General features: G+C 43.7%; 3 protein-coding genes across 4 annotated transcripts; 1 reads left to right on the top strand and 2 right to left on the bottom strand.

Annotated features, from left to right (window-relative positions):
- Positions 1–274: 274 nt before the first annotated feature.
- Positions 275–1,919, top strand: LOC6614141 (signal peptidase complex catalytic subunit SEC11A). The gene is made up of 4 exons (XM_002038558.2): positions 275–484; positions 555–814; positions 1,479–1,656; positions 1,718–1,919. Exons 1-4 carry the CDS (start codon positions 416–418, stop codon positions 1,766–1,768), a joined length of 558 nt encoding a protein of 185 aa, XP_002038594.1. The 5' UTR covers positions 275–415; the 3' UTR covers positions 1,769–1,919.
- On the bottom strand, positions 1,882–2,697 carry LOC6614142 (methylated-DNA--protein-cysteine methyltransferase, inducible). The gene has a single exon (XM_002038559.2). It carries the CDS (start codon positions 2,490–2,492, stop codon positions 1,917–1,919), a length of 576 nt encoding a protein of 191 aa, XP_002038595.1. The 5' UTR covers positions 2,493–2,697; the 3' UTR covers positions 1,882–1,916.
- A 1,112-nt stretch (positions 2,698–3,809) lies between these two features.
- Positions 3,810–23,275, bottom strand: LOC6614143 (homeotic protein labial). 2 transcript variants are annotated; one of them, XM_032723232.1, is made up of 3 exons: positions 21,806–23,272; positions 5,038–5,456; positions 3,810–4,760 (listed from the first exon to the last, which is right to left on the bottom strand). In XM_032723232.1, exons 1-3 carry the CDS (start codon positions 23,037–23,039, stop codon positions 4,491–4,493), a joined length of 1,923 nt encoding a protein of 640 aa, XP_032579123.1. In that variant the 5' UTR covers positions 23,040–23,272; the 3' UTR covers positions 3,810–4,490. The 2 variants fall into 2 exon arrangements, with proteins under 2 accessions (XP_032579123.1, XP_032579124.1); XM_032723233.1 differs by lacking the exons at positions 3,810–4,760; positions 5,038–5,456 and adding an exon at positions 9,599–13,930 and having other exon boundaries at positions 21,806–23,275.
- Between the last annotated feature and the right edge of the window lie 757 nt (positions 23,276–24,032).

A 24,032-nucleotide genomic window follows, 5' to 3' on the forward strand; every position in this document is an offset into this window, starting at 1 on the left:
GGTAAGTTAAGACGTATACGAATAAATATTGTGATTTTTCGTACAGGGTGACCTTTAATCCTAGAGCTTATCAAACATTCGTAGGGGAAACACGAAGACCAGAATACAAGACTTACTTGAACTAATGTCGAGTGCAAGTAACAAGCTTAACTCTGAGAATTAAATAATGCTTATACCAAAAAAAAAAGTCATAAAAAAGGCGAGAGTTTTTGGGAAACAATAGTGTGACCGAACAATAGTTGCACAAAGATCCACACGCACCCGTCACACACCGTATGGCAACTCCGCATAAACATACGTGTCGGAAATTTTCTGTCTTCGTGGACGAAGCCAAGAAGGTTTTATTAAGGACCTTTTCGATTGCATTTAAATAGCCTAATTCCTCCAAAAGCACCGCAAAAAAACAGCCGCAGCCATGGGCGTAGCCAGCATGTTGCAGATCGACGAGATGCTGGGCGACTTCAACAGAATGAACAAGCGTCAGGTAAGCGGCACCGCTTCTCCGGGCAATGCACCCATATAGCATCCTGATCCGTGCCCTTTCCTTCCCGCAGTCGCTGTACCAGGTGCTGAGCTTCGCCATGATCGTCTCCTCGGCGCTGATGATCTGGAAGGGCCTGATGGTGGTCACCGGCAGCGAGTCGCCGATCGTGGTGGTGCTCAGTGGGAGCATGGAGCCGGCTTTCCACCGCGGCGACCTCCTCTTCCTCACTAACTACAAGGAGGAGCCGGTGCGCGTCGGCGAGATCGTCGTCTTCAAGGTGGAGGGCAGGGACATACCCATTGTGCATCGCGTCATCAAGCTGCACGAGAAGTGAGTTTTCTGGGGCTGGATATGGTAACCAATCCCGGAAAGGGCTTTCAAGAAGCTTGGGGCATGATGTCATGCTGGGTGCTAGCTGTTCAAGTAGGCATTTTTATATCCTTGATCAGTTAGGTGGAATGAGCATCATAGTTTCAAATCGCCAGGGAAAGAAACTAAATTAGTTAGTGCCACTTTTGTGTAATCCTGTTTTTTAACTATTTGAAAACCCTATGTGAAAACTATTTGTGATCATATGAAATGATCTGTAAATCTGTAGACTTTCCCGTATGCTCGTTTATGAGAAGGTGCATGGAACACAGTGGCTAGTAAAAGTGTTCCTCCTGCAGTGAAGGAAAATGCGAATTACATCTTTTCTAAAAGGGTTTGAAAATAGTTCACGTGCGGTACAGAATAGATCCTTTTTTATTTTAGATACAATTTGTAGGTTTAAAACTAGGCCGGTCAAACAGATAAGACACGTCATTAAGTTAAGCTAGTATTTCATTGTTTTAAATAATTTATAGTCACTGGACAAGATTCCTTTAAATTGTATTCTGTATAATTTTTTGAATAACATATAATCTGAAATGTTAATTAGAGTCCTGAGTATTGTAAGAAGTGGGCCGCCTGCGAGAGTACATACTAAAATCAAGTCAATCAATCTTTTCTACAGAGAGGATGGATCCGTCAAGTTCCTGACCAAGGGCGACAATAACAACGTGGACGACCGGGGCCTGTATGCACCCAACCAGCTGTGGCTGACCAAAAAGGACATTGTGGGCCGGGCCAGGGGCTTCCTGCCTTACGTGGGCATCATCACGATCTTCATGAACGAATATCCCAAGGTTAAGGTAAGATTGAGGACTATTGTGTTATTTTATCGCCACTAAGCCCGAATTTCCAACTTTCCAGTGGGCCATTCTCTCTATTTTGGCCATTTTCGTGCTGCTGCATCGGGAGTAGAGGGTATCGCTCTTATTTTGTAGGTACAGTTTATAAGTAGGAAGTGCACAATCTCGAGCCTGTCTGCATTTTCAAATTCCTTACCACCCCAACAGTAAGACCATTGTGCGGAGTTGAGTTTCAATAAAGATACGAGTAACGATTTTTACTAGTTCTGTGACTTTTCATCTGCCAGCAGCTGCTGCTTGAGGGCAGCGCCCCAGTGGTACTTCGAAGCTCCGTTTTGGGACACAACCCGGTGGCAAGGAATAAGGATGGCCACCTCATTTTTGGCCACGGCACTGGCCACTGCTCTGACCGCCGTTGGGCGACCAATGCGCTCGGCCAGTTGGGAGTAGGTGCAGGTCTCTCCTCTTTTCATATACACCAGAGCTCGCCATACGGACAGCTGGAAGTCAGTTCCATAGATGGCAATGGGAATCGCCTGCGAGTTTTCCTTGTCGCCTCCGAACAGTTTATCCGCCACCAACTTAACCGCATCATCGTCCTTACAGAGTTCGGATTTTGGCCACCGCTCTTGGACTTCATTGTAGGTACTCACATTGTTCTTATCCACGAAGTGAAGCACACCAATTGCGACTTGGTTTTTCGAATCGCCGGATATTGGATTTATTACTCCCATCATCATCTGGCCGAACTTGGTCTCCACGAAACTGTATCGGATGGTCTTTGGCGGATCCTTTAGTGGCACCAAACGAACTTGGGTGTTCTGGCTAATCCACATCGTCAATTATCGCTTAATTTCGTGGTCAAGTTTAAACGAATTTCGTGATTGCTAAACTACAGTGTGACCGTAGATAGAGCGCCAAAACAGGCTTTTGTTATCTTAGCCTTTTCACCAACCTTTTCGGACTTACTCTCGTTGCTCTTAGCTGATGTAATTTACAGTGCTGCCATAAGGCAGTGGTACAATTTGGCAATAAAAAATTCAGTTTTGCAGTTGTACATCATTGGTATGTATATGCATATATATCATTTTAAAAAACTGAAGTGGTTTCATATATGTATATATTGTTTATGTTTTAAAAACTCTGTCTAAAGAACAGGGTACCTCCGAAAATCCCCGAATAGTTTTGGTGACAGGATTAGCTGATTGTGTTTAGTGAATTTCGGTGTTTTTACTAAAATGCTGAAATTCCTAACAAAAACTTTTTAACAATTTCATTTATTTATAAGCTAGCAAATGTATTGTAGGTTTCTCATAAATCAAAGCATCTTCATCAGTGAGTAAATTTTATGGCTGTAATTAACACAATCATTGAGAAAAAGTCTGTGTTTCGAGGCTGTTTTCAACCACAAAATCGATCTGCACACATTGCTTTTTAATTGCAGAAGTTACTTCTTCTTTTTACTTTTCACTTTTTTTCACGAAAGTGAAATTTCTTGAAATAGTGGTTGTTGAGACTAGCTTGATTAGTTTAAGACAAACTACTTTTCCTTCTTTATTTATTTTATCTGTTAATTTTAAAGGCAAATAAGCAAGTATTCTTTATCATTTTGAAAATTGCAACTATTTACTGGCTTAATCATGAATCACTCGCAAAGAAAACAGTAGAATGAAGTCTCGTTTCGATTTCAGGTTTCTTACAATCTATAATAATGGGGTCTTAAAACCCTATCTATCAACCATATGCAAAACCGCTTTGGTCAAAGGAGTTTGATGAATTTCCTGGCTACATTTCCTGTTGCAAAAATATCAATAAATCCGCGAAAAATTCACATTCTCACAAACATGTGATAAATTTGAAAAAATAACCTAATCCCCCAGCCATGTCTGTCCATAAAATGATAGATTTGCATATGGTATTTTGACCATGGGTCTCGCTCTGCAATTAATCAAGATATCAAATGCAGTATTTTGGGTTGGGTTGGGTTTGTTTGGGGGGCTGCTCTTTCCAGTAGAAATCCCCAGTCGAATGTTACTTCTCTTATCGGAGGAGTACTTGGAACTCGGAGATTAGCAAAAATAAATACATACTACTAGAGATACTATAGTATGTTTGTAATGCCCGCCCTCACTCGCAATAACGTGTCCACATTGTTTATTAACAATTTGCAATCGGGCTTCGTTTATTGTTTCTTCATACAAGTGGTGTACAGTTATAATTATATTACAATTAGGACTAGATTAAATATACAGACGTCGATGTACATCAAGATTGATTTACCGATTACTTTTAAGCACAAAACGAATAACTCGGGCATCCTAGAACTTAGCTAATAATACTACAGACGAATTGTGGTGGCGGGTGGAATATACATAACTAGGGGTTCTACTAGCTATAGTTATTGGAAAGTTTTAAATAGTTAAGATTTAGAGTTTGGATTTCCGTTTTGATTCTGTTTGCATCAGTATTTTGTCAATTGCTCTGCGTGCGTTTAAGTAAGTTTCATTTTAATTTAACCCTGAGTTCAGTTTAAGCTAGTCCAATAAACTTCAGCTGCGGCAATGCGAAATGTAAGTGTAAGTATTTACAGCCCCTACGTTAATGAATATGGCACCTAGACTCCTAGATTCCACTAGTTTGCTAGCGTTTGATTACGGATTTCAATTTGCTATGTGTGTGTTTCATTTGTATGTATTATTTGTTTAATTACTTAGTTTATTTCCTTCCGATCCTCTCTGCACTTTCTACTACTTTATCACAACGAAATGCGTCAATATTTTGGCGGCAGCAACAACAATAGCATAACAATTACAACCAGCATCGAAGAAAGCCCTTCAACTTTGCTTGTTCGTGGGTGCAGTCAGTGTCATGGCTGTCGTGGGCGTCGAAGGTGCTCCTGTGGCCAGCTCATTCCCGCCCAGATCGCTGCCCTGCGACTTCATCTGCAGCTCCGGCGGCTGTGGCTGCTGCTGCTGTTGCTGCTGCTGCGGCGGCTTCTCGCTGATCACGGACGTGGAGTGCTGCGTCAGGATGTCTGCCGGAATGAGGCCCTCCTTCACGCGCTTCTTCTGCTTCATGCGGCGGTTCTGGAACCAGATTTTGACCTGCAATCAAAGGAAAAAAAACACGTTAAAGCCAAGTTGGACATAGATACGTTCAATCAAAAACAATTTAAATTTGTGCCTCAAGTTATTATAAGCATATGGATATGATGCAATAATAGACTAAATGTAATAATAGACTAACAAAACAGAAGCTAAACCCTTTTCATGACCTTAAAAGGTTGAATGATTCTTCTGAATGGGCTTACAAATTTAATAATTTAAGGTGTAATTAATAAATTACGCTATTAAATATACTCTTAAATACTTTCTTTCTCACCTGCGTTTCATTTAGCTGCAACGTATTGGCGATTTCAATGCGTCGCGCCCGCGTCAAGTAGCGATTGAAGTGGAACTCCTTTTCCAGCTCGGTCAGCTGCTTGTTGGTGAAGTTCGTCCGGCCGGAGTTGTTGGTGTTGCTGGAGAGGCTGCAGCTGCTCAGTCCGGATCCGGATCCGCTGCCCAGACCCACGCCCATGCCGTTGGGATGGGCACTTCCCGCCGCCGCACTGTTCACCATTATCAGGGAGTTCTGCACGGAAAGGACGCCTCCGATCCCGGGGGATCCGTTGCCCCCAACGCCCACGGGACCGCTCCCGACGCCGCTGCCGCCGCCTCCTCCGCCGCGGCACATGTCCAACTGTCCATTCATCTGGTAGTCGTGCATGCTGGCGATTCCACTGGCAGGTAGTTTCGGTGCTGGAAGGTAAGAAAGAGGGTTGTCAGGCACACTGTGCAAAATTTGTACCAAAAAGCTATGAAATGGAAATAGATATTCAGTTAGGAAGTAATGTACTAAGGGGTAAGATCAATCTAGGAATATTAACCCTTTCATAACGCAGCATAATGTATCAAAGTATTAAGTAAATAATCAAAAAACATAATACTAGATCCTCCAATCATTTATCAAAGTTCAGTTTTATCAACTAGCTTTTCTAATATCTAGAACACAATACGAGTATATTATTTTCTTCCGTGTAATACTGAGTTCTGTCCTCTTCTTTGTTGTGGTCCCATGTCCAAGGGAGTGAAGAGGTCGATCCCTAACGCTGATCCTTAGCTGTCGCAGCTAATCATTGTGAGATTTCCGATCCTCGCCAGCTCATCTACCCCAAGCCTCCCTCCCTCCCTCTAGCCAAGAACTCTCTCCTTTCCGTTTGACTTTTGGCTTGTTTGCGTGATTTTGCATTTTATTCATAATTTGACATGCGCCCCGTGGCTAAGCCGACGATGATGAAAATAATTCCTTTTGGCCGTTTGCCTTTCCATAGAAGGACTTAATGCGCTCAATAGGTTTGTTTGAAAATATTGGGATTATCCTGACAGCGGGCATTCGGTTACTGGTGTATCTCTGGATCTGTGATTCTGATATTAGCTCTCACTTCGGTTCGTGGGCGGGTCAAGAATGATTATATTTGTAGGTTTGCCTCGGACCTGAGAAGACCCTATGCTAGTCCGGAAATTTGGTCATGTCTTGACTCGTTGGAAAGCGGATAATTGCAAGTTCTTAAGAATGATTTTGAAATGCGTTATAGAAGAAGTTTATGGAAAATTTAAAGAATAGATTCCATTCAACTAAACTAGCTTGTATACTACGTCTAACTTGTGGTTTAATTTATGGAGTATTATGGTGTGGTAGGGTACATAAATCGTTGGCCCTGGAAGCTCATAAAAAACCTTTTAGCACAATCATAAATCTTAAGGAACTTTCCTATAGCACCAACCAATTAATGGTCATTATGCGACCATCACCCACCAACCTCGAGGCTTTCCTCATGATGGCTACGATGATGGTGACGACGATCAAGTCAAAAGGTGCCGATTGGTGGCCATATTAGTATGGAATGCCCGATCCCGTTTAGTTATCGAGTTGGTTTAACAGTTTTTAGTCAATTGGCCGCTGCGAGTGCTATAAATCAAACCAGAAGCCACGGGCAATAAACACATTTTACTGGGCCGGCCGAATGAGTGATGAATTTATGACTCCTCCGAGTGCTACTGGCACCCAAATTGGCATCCAGTCGCATTATCCGCACAGTAGCTCGCGCGCACCTTTCGGGGATTTGGGAGCTGTTTGCGGATCGATCGATAAGTGCCCAGCTCGGTCCGGCTGGAAACTCGAACTCGAACTCGAACTGGGCTCTACATCTCCTATCGTAATGCACACAGGAATGTCTAAGAAAACAAGCCCCAGGATTACCGTGCCGAGTGGCTTGGGCTGCATTTGAATTTCCCGCTCGCGGGCAAACAAACTAAGCAAACACAGTCACAGTCGCATTCATAATCACCATCCACATTCACATTCACATCACGGTAGCAGTAACAGCAGCACAGACTGTGACAGTTGCGAGTTACTACTGCATTCCGGTTAGGCTGTCAATATGCCGCCGCCAATCGCCGTACAGTGGTGTGGGAGAGTTAGTAAGTTATTCATGGAACTGAAGTTTTGGGACATTTTTTTTTTTTTTTTTTTTTTTTTTTTTTTTGGATATATTAATTTAAAACTGTCCTTCGCGGACAATCATTAAATTTGATGACTAAACTTAACGGTAGAGAATTAATTGATTACATAAATTGTTGCGAAACTATACAATAACTGTCGATATTGTATGTATGAAGAATATAATAATGTATGTATATAATTTAATTTAATTTGCGTGTCTAATCCCAGAGAGGTCCAAAGGGTGTGATCGGTGCAGCCTCCTGGTGCGTTGACTGGTGTCCATCAGGTCTTGTGCCAGGTTGTTTGGGTGGTCTTGAAGCCTCTGCATGTACTGCCTGCTGCTTTTCTTAATCTCATCCTTCACCCAGGGGAAGCTGAGGACCTCGTGTATAGTGGCATTATCGTGGAAAGGGTGAGCGTTTGTGACTGTGCGGAGCGTTTTGTTTTCGAATGTCTGGATAATGTTGATGTTACTTTTCGATGCAGTGCCCCACAGTTGAATGCCATACGTCCAGATTGGCCTTATGATCGCTTTGTAGATAAGGAGCTTAGTGGAAGTCGGTAGCTTAGATTGTCTGCCCATCAGCCAGTAGAATTCACGGACTCGGTTCTCCGCCTGTTTCCGCTTCTTTAGCAGGTGTGGTCTCCATGTAAGTCTCCTGTCCAGTGTAAAGCCAAGATAATTTGGATTGGCTACCTCTGGGATTGGGAACCCGTTGAAACTGACTGGTGGGCAAGTGCCGCGTCTAGTTGCGAAGGTGGTAGCGGTTGACTTGTCGCTGTTTACCGATATATTCCATCTCGTGTGCCACGTGTTCAGTAGATCTAGTTGCTCCTGCATAGTCTGGGAGGCCTCTGCTGGGGTATCTGCTGTTGTTAGGAACGCAGTATCATCGGCGTAAGTGGCTGCCATAATGTACTGGCTCGGTATCACCGGCAGGTCAGCCGTATACGCGTTGTAGAGGAGCGGACCGAGAACGCTTCCTTGGGGAACTCCTGCACGGGCTTCTTTGACGTCTGAGCGCGTTTCTCCACACCTGACGGCGAATCTTCTGCCCTCCAGGAACGATTTTAAGAACTTGAAATATGGCTGGGGCAGGCCGTTTTTGAGCTTTAGGAGGAGACCGGGGTGCCAAACACGATCAAAGGCTTGCTTAATGTCCAGCATTACTGCTAGGCAGTATTTCTTATTCTCAAAGGCGTCCAGGATATATTGCGCTACTCGGTGGCCTTGCTCTGGTGTCCCGTGGCGGCGCCTAAAGCCAAACTGGTGATCAGGGATCAGACCAGTCTCCTCAATCACCGGCAATACTCTGGTCAAAAATACTCTTTCGAGTATCTTGGAGAGTACTGGTAGTAGGCTGATCGGGCGGTAGGAGGCGGGATTGGCTTCGTGTTTACCAGGCTTCAGGATCATAACTACTTCGGCGCGTTTCCATGATGAAGGGAAGTGCCCCAATTGCAAGCACTTATTTATTATGGTCGTGATTAGTGACTTGCTAATAGGGGGGAGGAGCTTTAAAGCAATGGCATTGATGGCATCATCGCCTGGAGCCTTGTGGTTACCCATTGCCGCTATTAAATTGCTGATTTCCTCTTCCGTGGCCTGGGGTATCGACTCGGAATCAAAGAGAGGTTCTGACAGGAGCCTGGCTGTTTCGGCTGCTTCATTTGGGGAACATCGATTGGCTGGTGTGAAGACTTCCTCCAAGTGCTCGGCGAATGCGTTGGCTCTTTCGGTCTCAGTTCTGCACCATGAGTTGTCTTGTCTTCTGATGGGCGGGATCCTCTTCAGTGGCCTCTTGATGCGCTTGGTAACATTCCACAGGTTGTGGTGGGGATCACCCGGCGCGAGATTACCAACAAAGCTGTCGAGGGCCTCCTTCCTTAGCCTGGCCAGAGTTTCCTTCAGCTCCTTGGTGGCTCTGTTGAGAGCTGTTTTGTCTCTAGGGTTCCTGGAGAGGAACCAAACCCGTCGGAGACGCCTTTTCTCTGACTTGAGCTCATTAACCCGAGGATTCCAAAAGTGGACGTCTCTACTTCTGTCCCTCGTTTGGTTAGAGAACCTTGGAGCAGCATAAGTTGCTGCCTCCTGAATTTGCGAGGTGAGGTTCACAACGGCCGCATCTATAAGTTCAGGGGTATCCAATGGTGGATTAGTGACTGTCGAGTTGTTCAGCCAGTGGTGGTATTTGCTGATGTCGGACGTTTTGAAGATTAACTTTTTACCCGCGGATCTCAACATGGCTGAGGCGTAGACCGAAACGGCAATGGCACTATGGTCCGAGAGAAGGTCTTCCACCTCCCTGGTCTGGATTCTTGCCGGGTCCAGGCCGCCAGAGATCGCAAAGTCCAAGATGTCTGGAGTTTTTGCAGGGTCAGTGGGCCAGTATGTTGGCGTCCCATGTTTTGGGACATGAAAATCTATTCCTTGTTCTAGGTTCTAGGAGAGATGGATGAATGGGAGTGATGCTAAAGTTTTCTTCCTTCGAGGAAAAACTTAAACCTTTGATGTTTTTTTATTGCCACTAAACTTAACTAACCTTATTTGGTTTTTACTATGCATATGCGCTTAGTTGGAATAAAAAGCAGATATATATGTAATACACTTTATAAAATATTTCTATTTTTGTCAGAAATCCTGCCGATATAGAAGCTAACTTGGCAGCTATTACTTTATTTGTTAGCGCAAAACACCAAGACTTGTCCTATTCGCAACTCCTGCTTCACTGTGGCACGGCCTCCGCTAGTGGCACCGCTGCCTCGCTCGATGCTGGTGTCGCTCGGGTTGTCAAACATGTCGCGGCCAGTTGGCGGCACTGTCGCTTTTGTCCGGCGCCAACCGATATCTACTTTGTAATATTAGTTTTAGAGAGCATTATCGGGGATCGCTTCCACTTCAGTGCTCGGAGTGGTGGGTGCGGCGGGGAGCGCGTGGAGCGGTGGAAAGTAGGGACACTCCGAGGCATGCACCCCGCCCCGCCCTGCTGAAGGCCATCTTGAGGGGGTGGGTGGGACGTTTGGCTGGCACCATGGCGCTTAGGTGACACTGTTGACAATCAATGTAAACACCAGAGTCGATGCAGCAGAATTTAGCGCAGGGGCGGATGAGTCGGTTGGCAAAAGGGGGGTAACTGCAGCAGCGTGGGGCGCCACGCGAAGTCACTGTAACTCGATAACATCTCAACTAGCGGTAATTACAATTGCAGGTTTAACGCAGTCAAACGATTGTTGACTTTCGCATATCTTCCCGTTCATCACACAGTTCTCGTGTGAAAGGTTGATTGAGGAAAATCCGTGGAAGACCAACATCAACCTTGATTGTCCTAGCCAAATTAAGGGAGTCATTTATAGTGAAAGTTACACATGGAAAATAATCCAAATATTTGGCCTAACAAAATCACAGACTTTTAAATGTAGGTTTAGTGAAAGAAGACGTCTAATAATATGAGTATATAATAAAATGATGAAAAGACTTATGTAGGTTTCAAACCAATCTAACAAAAACCTTAAAGAATCAAAGCAATACGGATTTTGGCTTATAATAAGATCACCTTGTACTATTTGATTGGTATATTGAATTGCCCGTCGTAGGTTAGCTTTTATCTATTTCCCACATAATTTCAATCGCCGTAGTCTACTCTCTGTCCTTGAATTCCACGCCACAGTACAGTTCCCCGGGTCGTGAGTCATCCGCCGTGGAACGGCCATTTTGATATGATATAATGATATTATCACTTCTATTATGCAGGCGCCACTGCCACTTTACGGAGATCCCCACTCGGCCACATTCGCTGGCAGTCTGTGAGCCGGGTGGCATTACATGGGGTCCGTTTTGGGGCGATTAAGTGGGCCTGCGACCGAGCCCGTCGGACGGACGGAGTGCGTGGAACGGCGTCTGGCCGCCGCAGCGGCTCAATTGATAATAATATTTAACTCGAGTGCAAATAGAAAATTATATTTCAATTAAAAGTAAATTGTTTTAATTGTTGATTAAACACAACACCAACATCAAAATCAACAACAACGCCAACGTCATGTGGCAAAAGTTTTCAGAATCTGCTCTAATCTGGGGCAATAAAAGTGCACGAAAAGCTGACCAAAAACTCTGGCGATCGGTGGCTTTGGTGACGAAGTGATTGATCACCTGCGGGTAATTTATGGCCGCCATCGCAAGGAAGCGTAAGAGCCAATATAGACCGTAACATTTTGCAATAAACGGAGGCAGTGTTCTTGGGCGGGACAGATGTTCAACTCGCTGGTCAGACTGACCGGAGGTCAGTCAGCACTAATTGAGTTGGCAATCTCAGCCAATAACCCTTTTCGGGGGAGGATTGACCCAGCTAATTAGGCACAGTCAACACTCTTTGGCATTCCGAGGTCCGAAGTTAGGACCCTCGGACTCGGAATCGGACTCTGACTTGACTAAACTGGCATAATCCCGTCGAAAATACGAAAATCCACGAGCCATGTCCATTCATTCTGTCAGTTTTATTGGCCGCCTGTCAACCCGTGACTTTTTCCACATGTCATGCGATGATGCAGTCGTATCGTGGTATCTACATTTCGAACACGAATCGTGAAATGCACAAAAACCGAATTCTCATAAATGTATCTACAGATCATCGTTCCCCAAAAAATGTACAACCGCCGCCACAGCCCCACAGAGGTGAGGCAAAGTTTTCCAGCTTAATTGAAAGTTTTGTATGGGCATAGCAGACGTCCCGCGGCTTATTAGTCACGATGTCTAATACACATGGAAATTGTTCGACAAAGGGTTCCAGGTTTTCGAAAGACATCCAAAACGAAAGCAATGGGACTTGCCTGAGTCAGATATTAACGCTCCGTGGGGAATTGGAATTGGAAAATGTCTCAACTGGCGCCCGAACACATTTTCCTAATCTTGTTAACTGTCTCTCGTGTCGCCCGGAAGAAGTTTTCCCTCGCTTATCGAACATCTCAATCGTGTGTTTGCCTTTTGGAAAATTATGTCGCCGTCGCACACAAGACAACACTAAACTCGATTTAAATATTTACACAGATACTCGAATGCACATATTTGTGTTATCTTAATAGCAACGTTTTGGCTACTGTTTTCTGTTTATTCTACTTGTGTTTTCCATTCTATAGATTACGCTGAATTCCGGTAGCCATCCGATAGACCCGAAAATCAAAATTGTCGACATTATTTGTACTACATACTTTTTTACCGATAAGAAATTGCCCAACACAGGCGACCTGAAGTGCGTTTGAGGCAGAAAATTAAATTAGGCATGTTGTATCGAGGCGATTGTGATATGGTTGGGATTATATGCTAGAGGGTTATAACCAAATTTTAAGAAAGAACTTGGATGGCATGCAAAGTGGAAAAAGTTTTTAGTTTATAACGTGGAAGCTTCTATAGAGAACAAACCTTATAATGCAAAGTGGCTTTGTTTTAAATGACTTTTTTCTGCACCTATTTCCAGTGTTAACTACATTTGAAATATTTCTATCACCTGTTGTAGAATGAGTACTTCCAGTGATATGTTTCATTTAAGTCTTTTTTTGTGTGACAATTATTTGCTAGATTATCTATCCCGGTTTTGGCGATAATTGGCTGAAGTGGCTTTCTTATTCCCCAGCCGATAGCAGTGACAACTCCACAGTTCCGACTAAAAGCCTTTTTTTGGGCCGAATATTGTTGGTGGGGATTTATTTTTAAGTTTGGACTAGAGTGTGCTTGGTGTGCACAGAAATAGAAGTGAGTAAGTAGTGAAATTACCGATTCCAGGGGGTGGGCGAAAATGGAGGGGGTTGGATTTTCATTTGTGCGAGCTACAGCTGCTCTCTCGGTCTTGTGTTAATTCAATTCAATGGCAGCAGCGAAAAAAAGTAAAATCTTAATTCGAATAATACATTCTGACAAGATGACGGATCACCAAACGAAAATGCACGAACACATGTGCAGATGTGAATGTGTGGATGTTCATAGTTTCCCTTTTTGTATTCGTACACGATTACATCGCACATACATATATAGAGCCGTTGAAATGAGCAAAATAAGGGTGTTTGATAGGGTCTAAGAAAAGAAGGAAGAAAAAAGGCTCGAATGAAAATGGCTGCCAAATGCCAAAAAAAAAAAAAATAACTGTGGGCTGGCCCAGAATACATATGTATTTCTATATACTCCAGTTTCGTGTGCGTGTGGCTGACAGTCAACACTCTGAGTGGCTCCACTTGACATGGCCCCTCCCGTCCAGGAACCCCACGCCCCTTTCCCGCAGGTCCCCTCTTCCGTCCACCACTTTTTGATGATTTAATTCAATTAATGCTTCATTCGTTCGCACACGCGGCCATGTCTATATTCGCACACACCAAGTATTTGCAAATTAAAATGTCAACAAAACAAATTTCAAAACATTTTGCCTCTCAAGTGGTTGGTTGGCAAGAAAAGGTTGCTGCTTTTGGTCCTTTCGCTGGCTCAACGAAATATTTTCGACAATGATGCTAATGTCATCATCAATCTTCGTGGCCGCCGTGGAAATTCGTGCAGACAAGACGCCGAGCCTCAGACTTCAGGCCGTCGCCTTCAATTCGGCCCGTATATCTGGGACTTGGCTCATAGGCCTCGGGTTTACTTTGGATTTTCCGAGGCCCCACAAAAATGTATCAGTGTGTATAAATTTCCATTGGACAAATTAACAAATTTAACCGACTGGTGCGAGGGGGTGGGCGGTGGTTTTGGGGCCTGCAAAGAGACAAGTGGCATTAGCCGAACTGCCAACTGACTTGACTTGTTTACATGAGATAATTTCTATATAATAAATCATTTTTCCTTCCTTCCCTGTGTATTTTTTGCTTAGCTGTTCTTACAAAGTTGAGATTTTAATTTTGGTGTTATTTTCTGCTTGTCCTTGGATTGCAACTGTCACAGGCGAGTGTGGCGAGGCTTAGGAATGAACTCACTTGGGCATGAACTCATGAATCATGTGGTTCAAAGTACTCTGTTTATTCAAAGGTATAGTGCAAAATGAATGTATAATATGTTATATGTACCATTTTGAAAATGTTATTAAGATGGAAAGAATTTTATTAATTTAATGTACTTTTATGAGTGCATACTTAATATGTCGCATTACCCATAAGTTTATTATGGAGCATGGCATATAAATCAATAGTTGAGTACCTAATTCCCACAACGCTTTAATTCTTTTTGCTCACCATAAATTCTCAATCATTGAATCAAATCTTTTCAATCTAAACTAAGCCCGTATGGGGTCGTACAGTTAATACCCTGATACCACCCTTCTATCCCTAGTGCCCGGGCCTAAAGATAGATAGGATACATCCATCAGCGGCCGAAATGAAAACTAAATAAATCAACTCGCAGCCAAGTTGAAGTTCAGGCGTTCATGGCTAATACCTTTCTGGCCACTAGAATGTCCACTTTAAAGCCGCCCGACGTCCGCCGTCCGCCGTCCGCCGTCCATTGCCGTTATCGGTGCTATGGTAGGTCAGATCGGTGGGATCGGGAGTTGGGAGTGGTGGACACCTTCCCTAATGTGCCCTGATACTCGTATCGTCGAACGGAGTCCGAGGCGAGAGCAGTAAAATTGGAAACAATAATCGAAATCGACAATGGGACTTCAAATTGACAGCTTTCGCTTACCATTTTATCTACTGTTCGGTGGTACGGAGAGAATTATTATTGGAATGAAATCACCTTCGCACACTGGGAAATCGAGACAATTGTGGAGCTCTGGGGCTCAGAGCGGTCCCTTTGATTCGCAGATCAATTGCTAAATGCTCGAGCTTTTTGACCAACTATTCAAAGAGCACCGCAGAGCAAAAGTTTTCATTGCCCCCAACCATTTGTCTCATTGTTTTGGCCACTTTTTTTAAAACGCAAATCAGTTCGGGAACAGCTTAAATTGTTGGCCGACTACTGTTTGTCTCGTCAAATGATTCATTAGGTCGCAAAGTATTTTGTATACCGACGCCGCTTACAACGAAAATCCATTTGAGTGGAGTGGGTTTTCCATCAAAAAAGAGTTTTTAGACCTGTTCGGGGCGCATTTCATACACCTTTGCTATTGACATAATTCTTTATTTAGCTGTAAATATTTAGCATAATTATTATTAATTAAGTCATGGCAAGATTATTTGTTTGATAACAGTTTGGGCTTATTTCACAACTTCCGCAAGCGATAATCCACTTCACTGGCACCCCCAGTGGCACTTCAGTTAAAATATATTTTTAGGAAATCGACTTAAAAATAGCGTTTAGTTTGGTAGGGACAGAGCTGAACCCCAAAAGTCCAGTCACAAATAAATCACAATCAATTAGCTGTACATTGATAACCCTATCAGAACGAAAGTTCCCTGGAAAGTCGAAAGACTGCGATGACATTGTGCAATTTTGCAAGCGGAACGATGGGAAAACAAAAGGCCAACCCAAAGATATTGAGCCGCATTTATCGTCGATATCGCCGTGGAGGGGGCTGAGTGTGTTTGGGCTTGTGTCAGGGCACGTAACGCGATACTTATATAATTTACTAAATTATACACTTGAAAAGTATTAAGGCGGCCAGCGACGCCGAAGGAAACGGAATACGGGGCGCCATGCTATACGGATGTGGAGGAACGGAGAACCTTGGGCCAACGCCAAGCGAATGCAAACAGCAGATAAGATATCCGTATCCTCCGCTTTTGGCGCACTGTTTGCACCAAATGTCCGCTCGGGCAAACAACTCCTCATCATCACAGTGTGTATATTTGTGCTTAATATTACATAACACCGCGCCAGCAAGGACATCGGGAAAGAGCACCCTTGGGGGATATCCTTTAATGCAGCGGTGGTTGGGCTGCCTCACAGTTTCGAAACGTCAGTTTCATTTTCTTCTACTCGTATTCGTTTTCCTTGGCCTCAGAGTACTGAGGGTATGTTGAAACTTGGCCAAATTGATGGAAGACTTTATGAAATCTTTTATGACTTCATTTAAGCTCTCTCTGGCCTTTAAAATACAAATTCGAGACGTAGTTTGATCTTTAAGTTTAATAAGTTTCTATTGAACTAGAAATAGTTCAATCACAAAATAGTTGCTTAAGTCAGTTAGAAACTAGAACGTAAGATAAGTATCCTAGTATCCGATAATTGATTGTTGAAATGTCTCCTATAGCGCTCCGTCTTCCCTTTTTTTGGGAGCAGTTCTGTTAGTTTCTCCCCTTCCAAACTCGTTTGCCTGTCACGCGGACTGGACTAATGTGCTTCCCATGTTGTAGCGAGAAACTCGCCTGGAATCGAGTCAAACCTTATGGAAACTGACATTTTAGGTGTGTAAATGTCACGGAGGCAGTGCAGACGGAGTTCGGTTAGCAGCAAAGGTAATTTGGAGGGCGATAGGGATTTGGATCCGAGTCTGACCCTTTCCTGTCCTACTTAAGTGGTAATTATTGTAAGTACTGACCGGGCTTATCGCCTAACAAATCGATTCGTTGATCGGGCAAAAGAGTCTAAGGCCAAGGCTAGGCTCCTTGGGGTTCGGGGGTTTCCCTCGCACTTGGACCCCTCAGCCCTGGACTGAGGGGTGTGCGGGGAAGGTGAACGCGAAGCATAGAGAGGGGAAAGAAATTTAATAATACGCTTTCAAAAATGTTAACTCAGCGCGCGCCAGCGAACAAAATTTGTCACGACACATGCCATACATTTTTTGGTCCCGGATTGGACTTTTTTGTTTTTGGTTGAGGTTGGAGGAGGTGAACGAAAACCTAAGATAGCGATGGGAGCGTGATTGAGAGCCTAAAAGTTTTAACAAAAAAGTTGTTAGAAATCTTTAAGAAATCTAAATTTTGCTTTGAATAGAACTTTTGTCTTGCCTACAAATAATATATTTTCGATAAAACTAAAGTAGTTGATTCCTTATTGAATGATTCCCTATGTTAACTTGATGGTTCGCAATTTTTTGAATGACAATTTAATAATTACATAGACTGCTAGATGGAAAAATTAAATTTTTTAAAAGAATTATAAGGATTATATATTCTGGGCATGCCAGTTTGTCCCTATGTCTGTTCGTATAAACTCGAGATGCAAACGGAGCTCAAGTTTATTTCAGAAGACGCCCACTCGCTAGCACTCGCTGTTGTTGAGTAACGGGTATCTGATAGTCGATTAAATCAACTATATCGTTCTCTCTTGTTTTTCATTATTATTTTTCATTATTGTTTTGTTTTAGATCTCGCTTCGCTCACGCTGCGATCCCTAACCAACTGGTGACCCGGATCACAGCAAAGGCCCCAGCCAGTGACGATGACGACGTCGGTGACAGACAGGCGGGCGGGGCTCCCGGTCGAGCTCTCAGTTCTGTTCGGTTAGGTTAGGTTGAGTGCGGCTCGGTTCGGCAGGGCTTGGGCAAGCGTTTGATGTTATCTCGCATTCCTGGTGGTCACTTTTCTATCCACAATATCATTTCATTTAAATAGTCTGCCTCATTTTGGGCAGGGGTCTTTGTTTCGGGGTTCTCGGTCGCCGCTAGCTGGTTTATATATCTTACCAATTTCTGTTTTGAAATGCACGTAATTAATTCATTTCGTTTTCATTGTGGCACATTCGTCGCTCTTCGGTCCGCGTCGCGTGTTGGTGTCAAGAAATATCAAAACATCACATCAAATAAATGTTGAATACCCCAAGCGAATGCCCCTCTTTGGCCACTCCCCTGACCCCTGACCCCTGACCGCTGAACCTCTGCTGGCCCAGAAAACTAACACCTTTGCAGCCTTTTGGCCAAAAGTTCTCGTCTGTTTCTTTTTTCCAACAACATTTATGTTAATTCGAGTTTCCTTCACTTTTGTCAGCTCTTTTCATATTTCATATTTTCTGGGCAGTAGCTTTGCGTGTCTCGGGGGAGTGGGCGAAATTCACGAACAAAGTGGTAGATCGTTTAAAAAACAATAAAACACGAACAGGAACAGAAACAGAAAAAGCAGCGAACCTCCAGTTGCCATGCATTAATTAAACTGTTCAACCACAACAAGGCTAACCCGCCTCGATGGGAACTTTTCAATTACGATAGGGCCCATCAAAAGGCTAATAAAAACATACAAAGTTATCACCATACCAGGTCGTAAAAACTTTAGTTGGGTGCTAATAAGGGATAGAAATTCGGAAGATAGCTGATAATCAGAGAAGGTGGGAGTGTATTTATGTAGAGAAATTAACTAAAAATGTTCGTAAAGACACTAAATATTTTACAACTTAATTTAAGCCAAATTATGTACAACTTATATTTAATTCCACTTATTCCACTTGAATGGGGCAAACGTTTAGTTCCAAAGACTTCTAAATTCCTTAACTCTGACATTTGAATGATGGATAAGTTTTTCGTTTCTTTGGTCGGTTTATTTTTTCAACTTTGGCTAATTTTAGTTTTATCTAGGTGTCATCATAATCTTGCCAAAAGTATTTTCGAGATTTCGCGCATTGATTGACATTGGTAACTGAAAAAGTGGAAAGTTCTACGTGTGTATTTGTGTATCTTAAACCAATTCCTAGTCAGTGACAAATCCCTGTAAAAATGTCCATTAATCTTCATGGCAATAGGAGCAAGCCCCTTCTTCCTTCCTGCTCCAACCACGACCGATCTCGGTCTGGTTACTGAAAAATGCTGATTAACACATTAGAGAACTCTTTGAATCGTGGCCTGGTCAGCGGACATCCAGTCGGTATGTGCGTGAATGCCAATATGTCGAACGCTACCATTTATAACCACGATTGCTGATTATGCTGTTTCCCTGCCTGAAAATGGATGACATGACAGATGGACCCAAGCATGTGCTCACAGCGAGCAACGTCTCCCAGCATCCAGTATCCAGAAACCAAGATGCAGCCCCAGCAGCCCCGGCATCCCAGGGATTCCAGGGGAGCCACGAGGCAGCAGATCATTGCTCAGTGACAGTTCGGTTGCAGTGAGGCTCAAACGAGAGACTCTTATTTAAATAATCATTTTTTCTGACAGCCAACTTGACTTCCAGTTCCAGTTCGGCATGCCGGGGAGCAGCCCCTGCCCCCCAAATTGTGCCCCCGCCCCATGCAGCCAGTTTCATTCTGGATTCGAGCTGCATCTCCCAGCCGCTTTAATTGTTTGTTTGACTTGCGGTCGCCCCTGGAACACATCGAGAAAAACCATATTCCAAATCGAATCTATAGGTAAAAGTTCTATAGGTTATTAGGTCTTAAAATAAAAACTATACAATTTCCGAGCTACAATAATCTTATAAAAGATCTCTTTATTAATACAAAATAAACCTAAGTATGGCTAGCATGATAGTTATTCAATATGTGGGCGATATTTTTGAAATAACAATTAATATTTTCAACTAATTAGTTTTCTTTCTGTGCAATCTACACCTCCCTGCCCCACCCTGCTCCCCATATTAGCGCCTGGTTCCACTTGCACGCGTCATCCGTGGGGCTTTTGGGCTCGTATTTGGGCCTCAAGCTGTAAGGTTCGGTTTTGGGTGCGGCGCGTGGGGATTTTGGATCGGCGATCTGGGATCTGGAATCTGGGATCTCGGATCGGTTGCGTTCGACTCGGGCCTCTGTGGCGTCGTTTAATTGAAAACGATGCATGTAAATGACACTTTTCAGCATTAATAAGCAAATATTTGTATGATTATTGGTGTAGCCGGGGATTAACGTTTGAACTGTAAGTGGTCCGAGGCTCGATGCTCCGCTATCAGCGATCAGCGTCAGTTGTGCAACTCGATTCATGAACAGGTTAAGTGCATTACCAGAGGCCCACAGGCCAAATGAATTCGGTGAACAGGTTTGGGAGGATGGCTGGAGTATGGCAATGTGGGTAGCAAATAAATACAATTTGTTTTATTGGAAAAACCTTTCAGCATGGCCACATGCTTTAAACTATATCATTTTTTGTAGTATAGTTTTCTGTATTAATAGAAATATTTAACCTAAAATATTAAACCATTCAAAACGCGACCTCAAGTTTGTTCTACAACCTTTCCCAATAATTATGTACATTACAAAACTCAGGGTGAGCCATAAACACCTATGCCCCATTCAGTTAGTTGCTATTTATTTATTTATTCGGCTGACCTCAAACTCTTTGAAAAGCAATTAAAGGCTTACGCTCGAATTTTATGCAATTCACGAAGTATCAATAAAAATACTCGTTTTTTCAGTGGCAGCTGCTTCTTTCGGATAATCGACGTTTTATTTATCGCATACAATATGGACTTTTCGAATCTTTTTTATCAAAGCGAATACATTTTCTTAGCTGGCTAATTCCGAGATACAAAACTCCACTCGCCAATGTGACAAGTGACAACCTGACTGACTCTGCACAGGCATTGACAAAATTATCTGAAATATGCAAGAAATGTGCCAAAGGAGAGTCCAGGAGAACGGCGACTGTTATGAGAGGCGGAAAGGGGCGTGGAGGTCGGGGAGAATTGAGATTCTGTAGCCGGGGGCTGAAGAAATCCTTAGCATTTGAAGAGACAGGAATATTTTTAGGTGACATGCCCTCGGTTGGACGTCTCTCTTGACATTTTGTCTGACGCATTCACTTGTTTTATGCTTGCTAATATCTCTGCAGTTCTAATTCTTCATACTTGTGATCATTCTATTCTTGATAGTTTTTGAAATGGTATATAGGCATTACTTATAAATGTACTCAAGATATTGTTTAATCTGCTCGTTCGACATCATTTCTTTCACATTTTTATTCGTCTTCTTCTGGTTTTACTGGTTGACTGATTCTTGTATCTTGGCCTGTCAATCAGTTTTGAAAGTCATCGTTTTACGCTTTTTGGTATTTACTTGAGGTTCTTTCTTATGCTTTTCTTCAAAAAAAAAAAAAACAGCATACATCTGTATAGAATTTCTTTGCATAATTACTGCCCGATTAACTTAATATATTCCGTAAGCTAAATGTGATCTATTGAGCGAACCATACGAGTTGAAAAGTTAAAATATGGCAATAAGCTAAGAATGTTCCTTAATTGCCAGAGACTTTGCCTAATGAGACGCGCTTAGTGGCCCTTAGAATGCAATCATTATTTAAAATGCCTGAGAATGTGTGAATAACTTAACTAAAAATTGCACAATTTAAATTTATTTTTATCGATTTACTAGAAAAGAAAGAAATTGGAGCGCTTGATAAAACAACTTGGCTTAATCTATGGGTTCTAAATTTGCAGTTAAACTTTCACTCTACGCCTAAAACTCGCATCATTCGAATTGCCCACGAATATAGATTTTCAATATTTTCAATTAGCATGCAACGACTACTTGATCAGTTTTAGAAATAAATAAAGAGATCATCATCATAAATCATCATCTGATTTGATTAGAGAATATATCAGTATGCGCATTTTCTGTGACAATTTTCTATTATATATAGTGTATATTTCAAAATACTTAAATAAAAGAAATGAAAATTCCATTATTTCAGTAAAGTAAAATTTCACACAAAGTTCAGCAAGAACAATTATTTAAACATTTTAATTATTTTTACTGAATGAAACGATTTGGGACGTTGTAGTTTGACCCTGTTTCAACCATTGAAACCCTATTCCGAGTTTACTTTCTAGCTCAACTTACCTTGAGGCTTAGGAACATTCCTCTTGAGCTGCATCCACTTGTAGGTGGGGATGCTGCTGGAATGATTTGGCGACTTTGATTGCGTGCTGGCAGGATGTGCTCCATTCGAGGCGGAGGTGGAGGAGGAAGTGGAGCTACCGGGCGAGATCACTCCTCCGCGTTGCTGGCGATTCATTCCACCGTTGGGCGACACGGAGTTCTGCTGGTGCTGCTGGTGTGCCGCTGGGGATTGGTTCTGCGGGTGTTGCGGTTGCTGGTGCGGCTGCTGTTGCTGTTGTTGCTGCTGGACTTGTGGCTGTTGCTGGTGCGGATTGCTGGCCAAGTTGGCCAGGTGTCCGTGGGGCAGGCCGTGGTGCATGTGGGCGTGCATTCCCAGCGAGTCCATGGCATCCAGGGCATAGCTGCCGGCCAGGTGTTGCTGGTGGTGCCACATCTGCGACTGCGTGGCCTGCTGCATCATTGGATCCTGATCCTCCAGCACCAGTCCGGGTGCATAGCTCGCGTGCAGCACGGCGGCGTACTTCTCCTCGATCTGGCCGGCATATCCGTGAACCGGGGCCTGCGCCTGGGCCGTGGGATACATGCAGTCCAGATTGGTGTACATCATCCCGTTCTCGGAGCTGATGATCGCTGCCTGTTGCTGCTGTTGTTGTGTGTTGCTGGTGGCACTTGCATTGGCGGCAGTGACAGGTGAGCTGTTGCTGGGCGGAGCAACTGTGGCCACGGCGGCGGTGGCGTAGTATGAGTGGACCGAGTCGCTTTCGTAGTAGGAGTCCGACGGAGAGTGGCTACTGGGATGGAGCGGCGTGCCCGGATTTCCCGTGGTCGTACTCGTGGTGATGCCATACTCCGCCGCACTGGGGCTGAAGAGATGCGAATGCGGATAGAGCTGTTGCTGCTGCGCCTGCTGCTGATGCTGTTGCTGCTGCACCACCTGGTGGCTGCTCGTGGGCGGTGGTGTCAGCTGCGCCTGCTGCTGCGGATAGTAGTTGCCTGGGGAGCTGCTCTCGTAGCCATTGTAGGTGAGGTGCTGCTGGTGCTGCTGCTGCTGCAATTGCTGATGCTGATGCTGTTGCTGCTGCTGCTGCTGCAGGTGGTGCTGGTGTTGCTGCGGAGCAAAGTAGCTGCTGGCGTTGGCTGCCGCCGCGGTGGTGGTGCTGTAGCCGTCGTAGGCATTGGCATGTGGATGGTGGTGGTGCGGGTGGTTGCCGTACATGCTGCTTACGTCCATCATATTGTCCAGCCGGAACCACACTTTCTGGCCACTCCGATATAACCGGTGTATCACTAACTACCCTTCACTTGCCACACAGTTCTTCAAATAGTTGTTCAGCTGTTTGCTTTCTAAGAATATTACGCGACGGTCGAGGGCTATCGACGTGGGTTTTATCTGTATCGAACCGAAAACACGACTCCCGTTGGCGATGACGACGACGTGCTGCCTGCGCGCTTACCAAGTCGTGACTGATTACTGGCCCGAACCCGGTTTCTTTCAAACCGCACAACCGCTGGTCTTGGCCACGCCCCTCTGCAGACTGCCTGTGGTCCCGCTTCCTCTCGCGGTTGCTGCATGCGTGTTGCGACTGCCGTCTCGCTCGCTCCCTGGGATTCCTCGGATGACTGCCCTTATCAGTGGTTCGGGGTTAGTCATATGTATATACATATACCCGTATATCGACTACCGGTTTTTGGCAGTTGCCGTTTCCATTTAGATTTTCTCGTTCCCTGTTTGATCGTTTTTTTTTTTGCTAGTCGCCATGGCAGGAGCGGATTGACGGCTACTCAAGATGGGAGTTCTATGAGGGACTTGAAATTATGCAATGAGCTGGCGTGGAACTGGCTGGGGATGATCAGTAGTAGACCAGTTCTATAAAATGATCCTTCATTAATGGAAAACACTATATAGGTCGTCGGTCCACCTAAAAACATCAAGCATTTTTAAGAACCTTGTTCTAGATCTTACTTTAAATTTTTTGAAACATCCTAACATTCTATTTCCTATCACCGTAATAGTTTACTAAAAATCTCATTATTAGTCTGAATTTAAAAGGAAAATTGTTTTCGCCTTATGATGGCAGGCGGGAAATATAAAGACCATTTATTTCTGATTCAAACGAATTCAAGACTCTACTCTAATCCACTTTTTTTTGTTAATATTATTGTGTTTAATTCCTTGTATAACTATTATTTAAAGTAATTTCTGTCAAAGATATCAGAATTGTTTCTC

Source organism: Drosophila sechellia, chromosome 3R, assembly GCF_004382195.2.
Source record: "Drosophila sechellia strain sech25 chromosome 3R, ASM438219v1, whole genome shotgun sequence".
Classification (NCBI taxonomy): domain Eukaryota; kingdom Metazoa; phylum Arthropoda; class Insecta; order Diptera; family Drosophilidae; genus Drosophila; species Drosophila sechellia.